Source organism: Oryzias melastigma, linkage group LG18 (genome assembly GCF_002922805.2).
Source record: "Oryzias melastigma strain HK-1 linkage group LG18, ASM292280v2, whole genome shotgun sequence".
Taxonomy (NCBI): Eukaryota; Metazoa; Chordata; class Actinopteri; order Beloniformes; family Adrianichthyidae; genus Oryzias; species Oryzias melastigma.
In genome coordinates this window covers 11,410,870-11,425,931 of record NC_050529.1, presented here as the reverse complement: position 1 = coordinate 11,425,931, position 15,062 = coordinate 11,410,870, and the positions used below count along the sequence as shown (strand labels likewise).

At 36.1% G+C, this 15,062-nt stretch overlaps 1 protein-coding gene across 5 annotated transcripts in view; it reads left to right on the top strand.

The window, feature by feature from the left end:
* Positions 1-15,062, top strand: part of LOC112156147 (collagen alpha-1(XXV) chain) — a 173,370-nt gene that overhangs the window by 154,072 nt on the left and 4,236 nt on the right. For 3 of the 5 annotated variants that reach the window (XM_024288328.2, XM_024288327.2, XM_036216714.1), the window contains 17 exons: positions 315-359; positions 720-797; positions 1,203-1,226; positions 3,450-3,494; positions 3,596-3,640; positions 3,752-3,832; positions 3,911-3,973; positions 4,084-4,134; positions 4,658-4,684; positions 5,563-5,643; positions 5,928-5,963; positions 7,038-7,091; positions 7,204-7,257; positions 8,809-8,835; positions 9,076-9,129; positions 11,284-11,370; positions 14,998-15,036. In XM_024288328.2, coding sequence (XP_024144096.1) covers positions 315-359; positions 720-797; positions 1,203-1,226; positions 3,450-3,494; positions 3,596-3,640; positions 3,752-3,832; positions 3,911-3,973; positions 4,084-4,134; positions 4,658-4,684; positions 5,563-5,643; positions 5,928-5,963; positions 7,038-7,091; positions 7,204-7,257; positions 8,809-8,835; positions 9,076-9,129; positions 11,284-11,370; positions 14,998-15,036 — 891 coding nt within the window. Of the gene's footprint in view, positions 1-314; positions 360-719; positions 798-1,202; positions 1,227-3,449; positions 3,495-3,595; positions 3,641-3,751; positions 3,833-3,910; positions 3,974-4,083; positions 4,135-4,657; positions 4,685-5,562; positions 5,644-5,927; positions 5,964-7,037; positions 7,092-7,203; positions 7,258-8,808; positions 8,836-9,075; positions 9,130-11,283; positions 11,371-12,994; positions 13,073-14,997; positions 15,037-15,062 lie in introns of all 5 variants that reach the window. The other 2 variants (XM_036216715.1, XM_024288334.2) reach the window with 2 other exon arrangements.

Below are 15,062 nucleotides of genomic sequence, written 5' to 3'. Positions count from 1 at the left end.
CCTGTACTTGTAAAGGTACAAAAATATACCAGTAATTATTTAAAAATTTTTATGTATATATAATCTAAACATGTTTAATTTGCCATTTAAATTAAACATGGAGAAAACACAAAAGATGCTTTAAAAAGTTACAAAACTGGTAAAGTGATGTGACCTGAGGTTTGTCATTGAGTTTTATCCCCTCTTTGTTTTTTTTAAGTTAAATATTTGCAGCCAAGACATGTTCATTACTTACTCTAATGTGAGCTTGACCAGCTCCTCTTTCGGCTGGCTTCAGTAGATAGTAAAAATGGTTGTTTGTGCTTTCTCTTTAGGGAGAAACTGGAGATAAAGGGGAGATGGGGTCAGCCGGTCCAAAGGTATGAAGCTGAAAACATTTTCAGGACTTTTCTAGCATTTTAGTGAATAGATTTTTAATTTGGGTTGTAATTGAACCCATTGACTGTATATGAAAACTGGACGGAATGAGTGTGACCATTTAGTATGGCTCACTATGAAGGGAAGTCAATTCAGTCGCCATTTTTCGCAATACGGATGTTTATTCTCAATAGAAGTCCATAGATTTTGGCTTCTTGGAGCCATCAGGTACTTCCTGTTAATAATATCAGTGGTGAGGGTCGCTCAGTCCAGTTCTCTTATACACTCACACACCTCCTTATCATGGGGATTCGCTTATTTTATGATAAATGTCTATTTCTGTGTTTCTCACTGTTGTTTAGGGACCTCCGGGGCAGAAAGGAGACCAAGGAACGACAGAAATCATCGACTACAACGGAAATATTCAAGAAGCTTTACAGGTTGGACGACTTCTTTCCTTGCTCAGCCCCTTTTGCTTTCTGTTTTACTGCTTTCATATCAGTTATGTTTGATGTAGCCGCCACTTTGAGAGCTTTTGTTGGTCAAGAACGATAGGTATTTATCCATAGCTTTATAAAATAAAATTACAAATAAAATAAAAAATATTTTAGCTGGTGAATTTAAATGACAAATGTTCTTTTTAATAAAATTAATTCTCAAATATGACTAACCCCGACATTGGAGAATCTGTGTTTAAGATTAAACAGTGATGTTTTCTTCTATAGAATTAGGTGTCCTGATAAAGGCACACCTTATATAACCACAGAAATGTGCCAACACTAAGGTTTCTCATATGTGACCTCTGCTATCTTATCTCTCATTTCCTCTCCTTTGGCCTTCTGCAGAAGATTACCACTATTACAGTCACGGTAAATGGGCTCTGTGTGTTCTGTGTGACATTTCATCTTCATAAGTGGCAGCATGAGTCAAATCCAACGCCGTAACTGGTTTTCGTTTGCATTTTGATGCATTTGTGCTTTCTCACCCACCACAAAGTTTATTTTAGAAACATTAGAGGAATCTGTAAATACACACTCTGATTAAAAAATAGTGATTTTGGTGTTTTTAACTTGTTTTTGTTAAATTTTTCTGAGGATGAAGGGCATATATTAAGAACAATAAGCTTAAAATGGATTTCTGAGTATTTCTTTATTCATTTTGTGAATTTGGAGCACATGAAAACTGTGAGAAAGTTTTTCCTTTTGTTCAAACTTTCAAGAGATATATATTTACATTTTAACCCATAAAGACCCAAACCCATTTAAATTAAATGATGCAGAATGCATCATAAACCAAGTGGATCACAGAACCCATTTCTGATATTTTCTGTTACACTAATGTCAATATGGTTTTTTATGGGTTAAATGTACATTCCTTTCATTCTTCCCTCCACATATTTATGTATTCGACACTGGTATTTATTGCGTCACAGAGAACATATTAAAAAAAAAAAAAAAGCTTGAAATTTGTGACATTCAACATCATATGTTGTGAAGTACAAAAAGAAAGTAAATGCAAATCTTTTTTAGTTCTGAAGTTTGTGTTTTTAATTTTTTTTGGGTTCAAATTCTGGTTCTATTAAACAGTGGTTTCGTTCAGTTTTGCTTGTTGGCATTTCATCACTGTAAAGCACAGCTTTATTACATAAGAAGACCGAGACATCCAGTGTTGGCTGTTACCTATCAAGCCTCCGCTCCAATGTGTGCAGATCTTTGTTTTCATTCTTTTGAGTTGTTTTTCTTTGAAGGTTTGAACTTTGAGAGTTATAATCAAAAGAAAGAAAAGTTTATGAGGAAAGTTTATAAAGTGTGAAGGGAAGAGTTTAACACAGTTGAAACATCTGTAATCCAATTTCACCTATCAGGTTATTTTGACAACATAACTAGTATTACTTGATCAATGTTTTTGCTATACTATGTTATAATCTACTGTAGTAGATGTTAATGTACTAAATTCACGGCTGTACTAAACCTTAGCATGATACTATACTAATTGATAAATGTATACTATACTTTGGCATTAAAACCTGCAAACTGTGCTAATCTATTCTATGCTATTTATACTACATGTACATTTAGAGTAAAAATGTATACTTTACTATACTATCTTCCTTTAGGCTACACAGTATGCTGCAAACTACAATATGATATGAAAATGTATATAGCATGCTATTCCATGCTATACTTTAATTAATGCTACAAATGCTCTACTTTCCTACATGATTTTCTAACACAATGTTGTACTACAATAAAGTACTAACATGATATACTATGCTATGCTTTCCTATGCTATACTTTTGAAGAAAATAGTTGTTCACTTGTCAGCATATTGATTCACTCCTCACAATGTTAACTCCAGTATTACTCATAGCATGGCTACCAACCACTGACTGTATAAGAGAGCTGGACTGAGTGACTCCTCCCCACTGGTGTTCCAAACAGGAAGTACCTGCTGGCTCCGAGAAGTTATTAGCATTCAATAAAAAATATTGCTCAGATACCTTTTTTCATAATATGTTCTTATTATTCTATTTGTTTGCAATATATTTTTCTCTATAGCAAACTATTTAAGTTATAAACTGGCCAATCAAATGCCTCAATTAAAGTAGGTGGTCTGTTTGATTGACAGATTTAATGTGTCCAGCTTTTAAGTGGTAGGGCTGTTGATCTCCAATAAGCTCACTCCTGATTGGCTAGAGTGGTTTCTATAGAAACAATGACTCAGATTGGTTTGGACCAATCATTGCTTACTGACGACAGCTCGCTCATTATGTTGGACCCAGAAGTAAGGCATTTTCTATGGGTGACATCTCACTCTCTCAGTCTATTTCTCTATATACAGTCAATGATAGTAATTGAGGCTTTAAATAAATACACTGAAAGTTTTATTATTGTCAATTGATTTTTACTAAAGTCAGTTGTTAAATATTTCTTCATGTGTCCATACAGTTTGTCTTTGAGTTATGCATCTTGTACTCATTAAGTGATTGTTTGCTTTTTATTTATCGCATTAGCCAGAGTAATTTAAGATTATTTATTTTTTTATTTATTATGAATTATAATCAACATTTATCCATCACTTTCTTTGTTTAGGGTCCTCCTGGCCCAGCTGGACCAATGGGACCACCGGGCATGAAGGTAAAGTTTTTTTATTTAACATTTCAACAGAATGTTAACATTTGGATGAATTTTCCTATATCTTATACATTCTCTTTACATTTGTACTACTGTGATCTTAGGGCGATCGTGGTATGCCTGGCCTCCCTGGACTTGATGGAGAGAGAGTGAGTTCAACAATGCCTGAAACTCTTATATTCTTATTCCAAAAAATGTTTAAAAGAGACTTAAAAAAAAACTCTTTTTCACACGTTTATTTTTGTGTACAACTCATTTAGGGCTATAAAGGTTCCAAAGGAGACATGGGAATGCCGGGAGCCTCGGGGGAAAAAGGAACAACTGGTTTGCCAGGTCTACCTGTAAGAAATGGAGTCAAACCGCAGAGTTCACCTGACGTTAAAAACAAAACAATATTTCATAAAGATCTTCCTGCACAGGGTGTCAATGGGGTAAAAGGAGATAAAGGAGATTCAGGACTTCCTGGTTCACAAGGTCCATCTGTAAGGAAAAGCAATTTAAACTTGCTATGAAAAAAAAGATAAATATACAACAATGGATTTTTAATGCATTTACAAAACAATACTTGTTGATTTTTTTTTTTGTGTTTTAGATCAGTGGGCCTCCGGGGCCACCAGGACCCCACGGCCCCCCAGGACCCATGGTGAGTGTTTAGGGAAAATCATTTTTAAAATCTGTCTCTGAAGGTTCCACGTTAGAGGGGTAGTTTAATGAATTAACTGTCAATTAGAAGATTGTTTCATCACAACAGCAATGTCTTCTCCCTGCAGGAATGCATACCTGCATGTTAAGCTGCCAGAACGTTCTGACAGTGTGACACAACACCGGCTCGGTCAAGTGTTTGAGTCATGTTTCAACAAGTTTGAAGTGCTACAGTATTAACTACTGCCAGTTATTCATCACAAACACTTACATTTTCACTTTTTGTGTAATTCAAAGCCGTGTTATGAAGTCGTTCATTGAAGGTTGTGCCGTGAACAAATATGAAAGAAAAACAGAGCCCAGAACAGTTGTTGAAAATCAGTCAAGAGATGCACTAATTCACCCCTTTTCTTTTCATTTTTATAGATTTGTTTTTCTGTGATGAAAGACATTCCCCTTTTTTAAAAACAGACGTAGACCTAAAATGTACTAATATACTCACCCTTCTTGTTCTTGTCTTTTAGGGACCCCATGGCTTCCCTGGGCCAAAGGTAAAGGTCACTATGAAAGGAAACTATAATTTACGATGAAAATCAAGTTTTTAACAGTCATTTGTGGCATTTTTCTGATGATCGTTTCTCGTCATTTTTATTCCACCGGTGATGTTAAGTTGGTGTAGTGAGAGTCTATAAGCTAGTGGGAGAGCGTTTAAACAGATGGATGATGGGAAAATGGGGCTTACAGTCCCACCCACAACCCAGAAGAAAATTTCTAGAGAGCTACTGCTTTGCTGAAACTTTGTCCTAGAAAACAACAGGTTTTTACATTTTGGCTAAAAGCAACATAATCTTAAATAGCTCAAAAAATGATGGGAGTGGGTCTTTAAAGTAAAAAAAGGCAGTTATATAAAAAACACATTAATGCAATCAGGGCTTCTGATGCAAGAAGAGTGTGAAGCTACATTCACGCAGGTTCTTCAATGTGTTTTTCAACTTATGATGTTCACAATGCACAAGCAGGGAGGGGCTTCTGTCATTTTCTTTTTGTACTGGCGTATGTCGGCTACCTACACTTGGAAGAGGCTTGGTATGGAATATCGATGCGGTGCAAATCTTGTAAATGCTCCAGGCTTTTTCTTTTTCAAAGCTCTATTCTAATAAATGAAAGACTTGGTTTTATTTAATTCAGTCTGGTCACAAACCGCAGTTATTATTTTTTCCTTCATGATTTAATTTCAAATGGTGAGCACCTCCATGAATTAAAGGGGCATCATCCATACATTAAACTGGTTTAATGTAGAGTCTAAAAACTATCGTAGAAATGTGTAGCTATGATTGAACTCAAGAGTTTTGAATACAGAAATGTGAATTTGAGGCCAGTGTGAGCGTAGCTTAAAAGATGTTCTATACCTTTGCCTTTATCGTTTTAGGGGGAACCTGGTTTGCACGGTTTGAAGGGCATTAGAGGAGAACCGGGACACAAAGGGGACCGTGGACCTCTGGGTCTCCCTGTAAGTTGCACAACAAACCACCAACAATCATAGAAACCTCTTCCATCCAGCTGGTGCCAGACTCCTTGTTGTGCATAAAGAGTGTGTATGTGTGTGCGCGTGTGTCCATAGTACCTGCTGCACCTCCCGTCTTCATTTTCATTTGCCCGTTCGGACTGCTTTGCCTCGTAACACACATGGTGTAATTAAGTTGACGTTGCTGCCATCAAGCTGTCCTAATAACAGTGTTCATCTGGTACTAATCCCGCCTTGTTCATGTCACTCATACCTCCATAACCGCACAGGGAGCCTCCGGCTTGGACGGCAAGCCTGGAATTAGGGTGAGTGTCATGTGACCAAGAGGCTTCACCACTCCAACTTGTGTCTTCTTCTTCTTCTCCCTGTTAGCACAGTTTTTCTGTACTCCATGTCACCTCATCCTTTATTGATCCTCAAAGGAGGGAGCAGTCATTTTGTTTATATCGCATGGCTGCCCAGATTTGGTCCTGAGGATCCCATCACCCTGCTTGCTTTAAGGTATTCTGGCCTCTCGTTAATGTTGATTAGCGAGATCTGGAGAATTGACCGTATCAAGTTGAAGTCCCACTCTGATCATTTTTTGATCATTTTATTCTGTTTTCTTGGACATGGTTTCAGTAGTTCATTAGAAATTTGCACGGAGCAACCCCGCCACCTCTTCCCCTCCCCATTGCTGAGAGCTCTCTGTTTCCATTCTCTCCTGCTAACTTACAGACCCTCATACTCCCAACCTAGCATTACTGGTGCAGAAAAACTGCGACCAGCCGTACAGTTTTGATCCAGATGCCAGCTCGGTTGAGAAAAACGAAGACGGATCTAGTCATCTACAAGTGGGCGGAGCATGGAACTTATGGCCCGCCTAGCGTTTTTTCTACGACACATATAATCCTTTTCAAGCTAAATCTTTTCGCCTGATTCACAAGATTTAAACAAAGACATACTCAGATTTACAATTTTAAGCTTATCTTTTTCAATATATGTTCTCTATCATCAAAAAAAATGCTACAAGAACACATTTTTCATAGAGTGGGTCTTTTATCAGAATAACTGAAAAGCAAGCAGAGTGGGAGATCTGGAAGAACCTGTTTTACATCTTTGCACATTTTTTTGAGCCACACAGAGTTCAGTATCCGTGCCGAAGTTGTTTTAGGGCTCATGTTCTGTCCTGTGTTGCATTAACTCAGCATTAACACACACTCATACATTAACTGTGTCAGCAGTGCCGTATAGATGTCCTTTGTGGCCAGTGCACGTCTACTACTCTGTGTGCCGGGTGCAGCTCAGGCCAGATTCTGTGCATTAAGAAGGAAACTGTGCTTGATGAGGTCTGTGGAAATACAAAGATGGAAATTCATGGTGGATGCAACTTTTTGCAGGGCATGGACGGACCTCCGGGTCCATCTGGGCCAGCCGGGCCAAAGGGGGACATGGTAAGATGCATGTTTTGGTAGTTTCTTATTGCCAACAAAGTCGTTAGCTTGTGATTCCAAAATTATAGTATAGACAAAGTTCACGTTAATACGATTTTTCAATCTTCATAAGGGTGAAAAGGGATCTCCAGGTGAGCCAGGACCACGAGGACCCTACGGACTACCAGTAAGTCCTAACATCTAGGATGTTCTCTCGTTTATCTCTGGGTTCTAAAAGTAACCAGCAATAGATAAAATCCTAAAAGTAGGCTGTAAAACCCTTCCTTAAACACTTTCTACAACTTTCTCAGACAAACATGAACATTTACACACGCTTGCTCAAAGCCTTCAAAATCAGTCCAGTTCATGGAATGAGAACAATCGAAGATCTATGTACATTTAACCAATTGAATCCATTCTATACAAGAGGTACTACTCGGAGGAGATTGATTGACAACATTGACATGAATATCAATGGACTGACCCCCCCCCCCCTCATGTTCCAAACAGGAAGTATCCAGGAGTAGCAAAAAGCCCAAAGTCACATAGAATAACCATTCTTGCTCTGATATAATCTTCTTAGCACGTTCTTTATAATGCTAACATTTTTTTAAATATTTTTTCTTTATCGCCAGTTATTCAAGTCATAATCTGACCAATCAGATCTAATCGCCATCGAGGGGTGGCAATCGGTTGCAATATGGCGGTAGACGTATCAGGAAGTGGCGATGAAGGCTCTAGCCTGATTTCGCGAGGGCTGGAGGTCATGCATTATGAGGTCTCAAAACGTGTTGTGTCCAGTTTTTAGAAATAGTCTATGATTGACGATGATCACAACCAATCAGGATGTAGAAAACAAAAGAAAATACACTAAAAAATGTGAATGTCAAAGTTGAAACCAACAAAAATACAAAAATGTTTCAATCAATCAATTTTATTTGTCTCATACTTGAGTTGCAACTTAGCAGTGAAATGTTTTCTGTTGGTACGATTTGTCACCTGCACTTTCATTTAGAATAATTACATTAGGCAATAGTTTTTGTCAAATTTGACTAAATTAAAGGCTTTTGTTTGGAAGAAGATTCAGGTATAACACTTAATAAAGACGGTAGTTCATGATGAGGTGAATTCTCCAACATATATCTCACCAGGAGAAAATCCATTTAGTGATGTGTCGCGATATTTCATTTGTATCGATTTAAATAGCTGACAAGACGATATGTAATTAATTATTTGAGTCCTTCGGTGTCTTACTTTTGTTTTCCACTTAAACCCTCAACCGCTAGTTGGCAATACACCACATGTTGAGCAGTTCTACACCACACCAGAACAACAAGATCTTCTGAGTTCTTAAATGTTAAGGGTCATTGGTTCAGTCAGCCTCGCTGTTATTGTTGTTGTGAGACTTCTTAGTGTTTTTACTAATTTATACTCCTTAAAAAAAAATGGGAAAATTTGTTTTGATACAGTCTTGGGGTATATCTCTATGTATCGTATCGTGATATGTATTGTATCAAACACATTCTTGCGAATACTCACACTATATGACTTTAATTGGTGTATTGTACACATTTTCATAAGAAACTTGAACTAGGTATAGAGATATGTCCAAGTGTCCTCGGGTCACGTAACTCCTGGTGGTTATAGGATGGCGCCAGTGTTCGGGTACTGTTACTGCATGGGTAAACGCCATTCATCATATGTTGTAACTAAATCTGTCCCATTTCCCTTTTTACAGGGAGCTGCTGGAACACCAGGATTGGATGTAAGTCCATCGACGTCTTTTAATTTTCTGTTTTTGTGAGTAAACAGACTCACAAATAAGGAACCCATGAGCCAAGCTTTAACTCCGGCATTGCACACCACCTCCCCTGATTCACCCATTCTTATCACTATCTTGTCATTCCATGTTTTTCTTTCCTTCCTGCGTTTAGTTCGACGGGAAACGTGCCGCTGAGCGTGCGCAGTAAAGCCAGAGTAATGAAGTTTAGTTGTGCTTTTGCAGGGGTTACCAGGCTTAAGGGGAGAGAAAGGAGACGAAGGGGAAAGAGGAGAAAAGGTAGAAGTAGATGTGCTTTGACGGTTTGTTTATTCCCCTAACACTGCAGAGGACTGATGTCAATGGACAGCAGAGATTTTGTTTTTTAGTAAGGAATCACAGAGTAGATAGAAACATTTTTAGCTTATTTTAGGGATTAATAACCTAGAGATGCTCTTTTATTTTGAAAGTTTCAGTAGCTTTACTGAATCATAAGTTTTACACCAAGGTATCCATACTTTGCATTAAACATCATTCCCAATTCTCCCAAAGCAGCTTTTGTTCTCCACTTATCAATGGTTTACCATCTTCATTCTTTCAAGTCCAGCCCAAAAATATTTTCTACATTTTAACCCGAACAAGTCCATTGACAACAGGCACTTCAACATCCTCCTTGGTTGTTTTTCATGCACGAACACAAATCTGATGCATTTCTTCTCCTTCAGTTCAGCAGCCTGTGGCTAACCTGATTCTTTATTGAACTAACAAAATCCTGATGTCTTTATTGTTTACTGTGTTGGAGGTATTGTGTGTTTTCTGGGCTTTAAGGATTAATCCTATTCCTCCACTTCAAACTTCCATCTGTGAAGTAGGAGTTTATGCTCACCAGCTTCACTGTTAGGTGTTCATAGCTTGAATAATTGGTGACATAAACTCGTTTAAGGCCAGTTACCTTAAAAAAAACAACAATAATAATTTGATATTTCTAGAAAGAAAAAAAAAATTAAAGAATTTGGTATGAAAGTTTGAAAAAATATGATAAAAGTTATTAAATTATTTATTTTCTGTGGAGGAACTGATTAATCTTTTTGTTTTAATACCTTTCTCTTAACCTAATCTTTTACCCTTAACCGGTAATCATAGTTAAGGTACTTTCAATAAAACACAAGTAAGAAAGGAATGTTTATAATTAGGGATGTCCCGATCCATTTTTTTGGTTCCGGTTTTTTTCCGAATCTTTTGATTTGAGTGTTCGCCAAGACTTTTGAAATACTTTCAATTACCAGTTCAATAAACAGAATAATTTTCTCTCCTGGTTTTGTATTATTAGTTTTCTTATATCATGTAATGCTTAAACAGAGAACTTCTGTGAAGTTGTGTGAAAGTTTGAGTAAAATTTGAGTGAAAAATAGTGAAATCTTTGCTGTAACATGAATAGACTATTGATGACTAATATCAATGTAACCATTTATTAATTTCAGTTGTTTTTGAGACTTTTTTTGGATCATTTTTTCCACTTTTTGCACTTTGTAGATGGTCCCTATGCAGCTGTTTAACCAATAGAGACACTTGCTGTCAGTTTAAAACTTTTATGAAGAGTTTCTGAGCCAGGAAGACTGAATCTTTGAATATCTTGCTAACTTGCTAACTGAAACTTCTTCACTGCAATAAAATGTTTTGATTCGTTTATGATATGCAGACTTTTACTCAAGTATTTATTTAAAATAATAAACTTGAAGGATATTGTGTTGATCAAAATAATATAAAGTAAATATCTGATCCCTGATTCCGATCGAGTCCGATTTCCAACGACGTGACTGGATCTGGACATCCCTAATTAAAATCCTAGAGAGTGAATCACAGATGTTTGAATTCTTTGTGTTTAAGTGTTTTGTCCATGATGTCTTAAAATGAAAATAGTCATTTTAATAATCACAGTGAGCTACAGATGTTATATTTTGCATGCTAATCTGCTACGTTAGCATGCTACACAAGCTCCTGCTACAACAAAACATTGTGGCAGGTGTGTATGCTATCTTTGGAGTATCTACAGGTTTGGTTATTTTTAATTAAATCAAGTACTTAACTTTTGACATAACCTATTTCAATTTGCTACAATGCTGTTTGATTTAAGTATTTTATAAGATTTTTTTTAATGGATGTGATTTTGTTTTTCTGGAGCGTTTTTCCTGCTAGTCTTTCTCCTCCTTTGTGCCCTTTGACCCCACCTTGGCAATGAAGTGTTTTCCACTCCTTCCTACATTGCTATCCCTATTTTGTCCTCTCCCTGTCCCGAGGATTGTGCCTAAAACCCCCCCTCCCAAACTGCCTGGTGCCCTCTCCTATCTAACCTTTTTGACCATGACTTCTTCTGGTCATGGCCTCTATTCTTAATCCCTCCTTGTAGTCATCATCATTGTGGATAAAATGAATTAAACTTGATTGTATCCACAGGGGGAGAAGGGAAAGAAAGGCAAAAAAGGGCCTAAGGGCGAGAAAGGAGAACAGGGTGCCCCAGGATTAGATGCACCCTGCCCATTGGTATGTCTCAACTGTGAGCCGGAGGTTTCCCAAAGGCTGTGAAGCAGCGGCCCCACACTAGGGGGAGCTCCCCAAGAGCACACTGAGACCCAGCTTCCTGTCCCAGAAAGACCCAAGATGAAGAACAAATTTAAATATGATATTCCTGATATTTTAGAAAGACCTATGGAAGCGTATGTAGTAAAAAGAAAAAAGAAAAAAGGCCAATCTGGCGCTATCATGACGAGCATTTAAATAAACAGACTTGGATTATATCTATGATAAGAAAACATTGTGCCCAGCATGTTTAGCTGTTTGCTTTTGTAGTTCTTTAAGTAAATAGCACCAAAAACACAAAATTGGAATGAAATGCACCCAGAAATATAAAAATTTTTGTTTTTTGTTCAAATTTCTGCAGAATACGGAAGAAAAAAAGGCACAAATATTAGAAGGAAAAATACCTGTTTTTTTTCTTTGCTTTTTTTGCAAAAACTTGAAATGAAGAACACCCATTTCATTATAAATAAATAAACAAAAAACCTAGCACAAAAAATTGGAACAAAGAACCTTTTTTTGCTTTTTTAATACAGTAAGGAATTGCCCAACAAACACAAAATGTTAAAAATTAAAAGACACCTGTTTTGTTTTTGCTTTTTTTTTAATGCTCAATACAGAAAGGAATTACCACAAAAACTCAAACAATATTTTTTTAAACAGAAAATAAATTAGCAAATTTAAACAAAAAAAAAACAAAACAATATTTTATTTACTGAATGTTTTTAAAAATAAGCATGAAAAACATAAAAAAAATAGAACAAAAAGCACCTTTTTCATTATATACAAGAAAAAAATGACACTAAAAACACAATTGCATACAAAAAACACACCAGTATTTCTTTTTACCAAACACAGGAAAAAATGAATGAAAAACACAAAAAGTTGGAATAAAAACACCTGTTTTAAAACTGAATACAGAAAAAAATTAACACAAAAATCACCCTAAAAACACAAAAAACCACACAGCTTTTTGTTTGTTTCAATACAAAAAAACGTGCACAGAATACTGGAATGAAGAACACTTATTTTAGTTAATTGATTACAAAAAAAATCTAACAGAAAAAAATAAGAAAATAGAAAGAAAAACACAACTTTTTGTGTTTTATTATTACCCAAAAAAACACAAAAAAGATGAATGAAACGTTTTTTTTTTTTTTTATTACTCAATACAGAAGAAATTACCACAACGAAGATAATTAGAGTGCAAAACGACGACCTGTTTAATTATTTATTTTTTTAATACACCAATAATTTTTTCACTGAAAATATTTAAAAAATATGTAGCATGAAAAACACAAAAAAATGCAACAAAAAACACCTTTTTTACTGAATACAGAAAAAATAGCACCCTTTTTTGTTGAATACAAAAAAAGTTGAATGAAAAAATTGTATTCCAAAGACTTCCAAAAAATTATGTTCAGACCCAAAAATCTTCAAAGGAAATTCTCGGTTGGATCGTGGACTCAGCAATCTCGTACGGGAGCTCCATCCTTTCCTTTCCTTTGCGTCTGTCTTGAGAGGCGGATGTAGGGGTTTAGCGGCGTCCACCGCCCTGTCAGTAACACTCCTAGGTCGTCTTTGCAAACAGGGTTTCCGGGGATTTAAGGGTGAAAAGGGGGAACCAGGGCAGCCAGGTCTGGACGGGCTGGATGCCCCATGCCAATTGGTACAGTATTTCTCTTTTTCCTAAACCTCTCACCTGTGCATGCCTTCCACCTTCAGCCATTACTGAAACAAACCAATGCATGAGTTCAAAGTCTGGATAAACACCTGTTATTCCACCTTTTCTGCTTATAAACCAAAATAAGGCACAAGCATAAATGTCACTAACAGCTACTAAAGTAGAAGACATGATCACTGATCCTTATCTGTCCCCTCTAACTGAATCCTGACCTTTTCTGGATTAAAACTGGAAGCTAAAGTTAAATCCTGCGTCCTCCCCACTGATCCTGGTTGGATCCTTTTAACCAGATGCTAACACAGATCCCTGTGCTGGCGAGTTAGCCATGCTGCAGTAGCATGGACCCCCCCTCCTCAAACTCTTAACTGTCCTTTCCCTTCCTGTTTTTGTACCAATTGGGCCAGACCGCGTTAAGAGGAGAGAAGGAAAGGCTGAACTGATGATACGACGACAGATCGACAGCATTTCTGTTGCTGCGACAGCTCTGTGATGCATTACTGTTATGATCAAGAATGTTGTTTGTGTTTATGCTTAAGTCAATTGAGATTTACTGCTTAGTTCAGGACAAAGTCAATTTGATTTAAAGAGTAATTCAACATTTAATCCCAGCCAAAGTCTCAGTGATGTCATCATACTGTGCATGATTCAGGTTTTTCTGTGTGTTTTGTGCATGATTAGGATCATCTTCCATCTCTGTCATCATATTTAATATTCGCTCTTTTTAGAATAACCATTAAGAGTTAGAAAGTTCAAATTATGATCCAGTAAAGAGGATGTCTCTTGTTTTGTTTTTAGTTTTTTTAGGAGGGAGATTTTGCAGAAAAATCTTTTTATTTTTTTCAAAACGGTATAAAAGTATCAAGACATGACTCTTGATTAGTTTTAATTATTTTTAATTGGCAACTAATAACTCTTCAGTAATGTTGTAACTTTTGGGATTTTTAATGCTGTAAGTACATACAAAAGAGGTTAAAATTCACACTAAGAGGTAAAAAACTCTTGGTATGAGTGCATGCTGTTGCATGCTGGGATTGATTTTTCAATTTTTCAGAATAAATTTTAGGTTCAGAATGACTTATAAGTTTGTTTTTTTAATATATTGCAAATCATGAGATTAAAAAGTCTATAAGAACTTTAAAATAGAAAAACACAGACTCCTAAATTATGGCAGTGCTTTTTTAATTGTTAGCTTTAAGGATAAGTGTATTTTAGGACACAATTTCTTCAACTTTGAAGGTATGAAAACTAAAATCCATTAAAAATCTTTGATTTGGTATTTTATCTTTTTGTTGATAAATGATTCTCTTAGAGACATTTACACGTTTTACTCCATGTGATGTGAATAATATTTGGGTACATTTTATATTTAAAGGAATTTTTAAATGTTGTTTTCTATGAATGAAACTTGCAAATTTTGCTTAAAAAAATATAACGTAAAAGTTCCATTCTGAAAACTAATTTATGAATTATTTTCAACCTCAGAATCTTCATTCATAAACCATGAGCCTTAAAAACCTTGTAACTATAATAATCCAACTTTTTTCTCGATTAGCATCCAGTGTTAGCTAAAATAAACCACAGCTAGCTTAAAGATTGAATGAATTAGCTTGGTTTAACAGTCTTCTGCAATAAAATCAAGCTACTAGATGAGCTCTAACCTTCTGATGTGGATTTAATCGTACATTAATGTGGGCTCATAAATGTTTCAATAATTATTTTAAGAAATAAGCTGATTAGCATGTGTGAAACTTGCTGCTTTGAATCTCATTTGTCTAGAATTGAGTGTTTCTGAGTGATGTAGACTGGTTGTATTGTTGCATGAATATTCATAGATTTTTGTTTTATGATGCTCAGCTTTAGTAAGAACAATTTTGGAGTTCTAGATTGAGTTTTGCCTCTTCTCTGGACAGGGTCCGGATGGATTACCGATGCCTGGATGCTGGCAGAAGGTAAGAATCCTACCAGGCTTTAAACA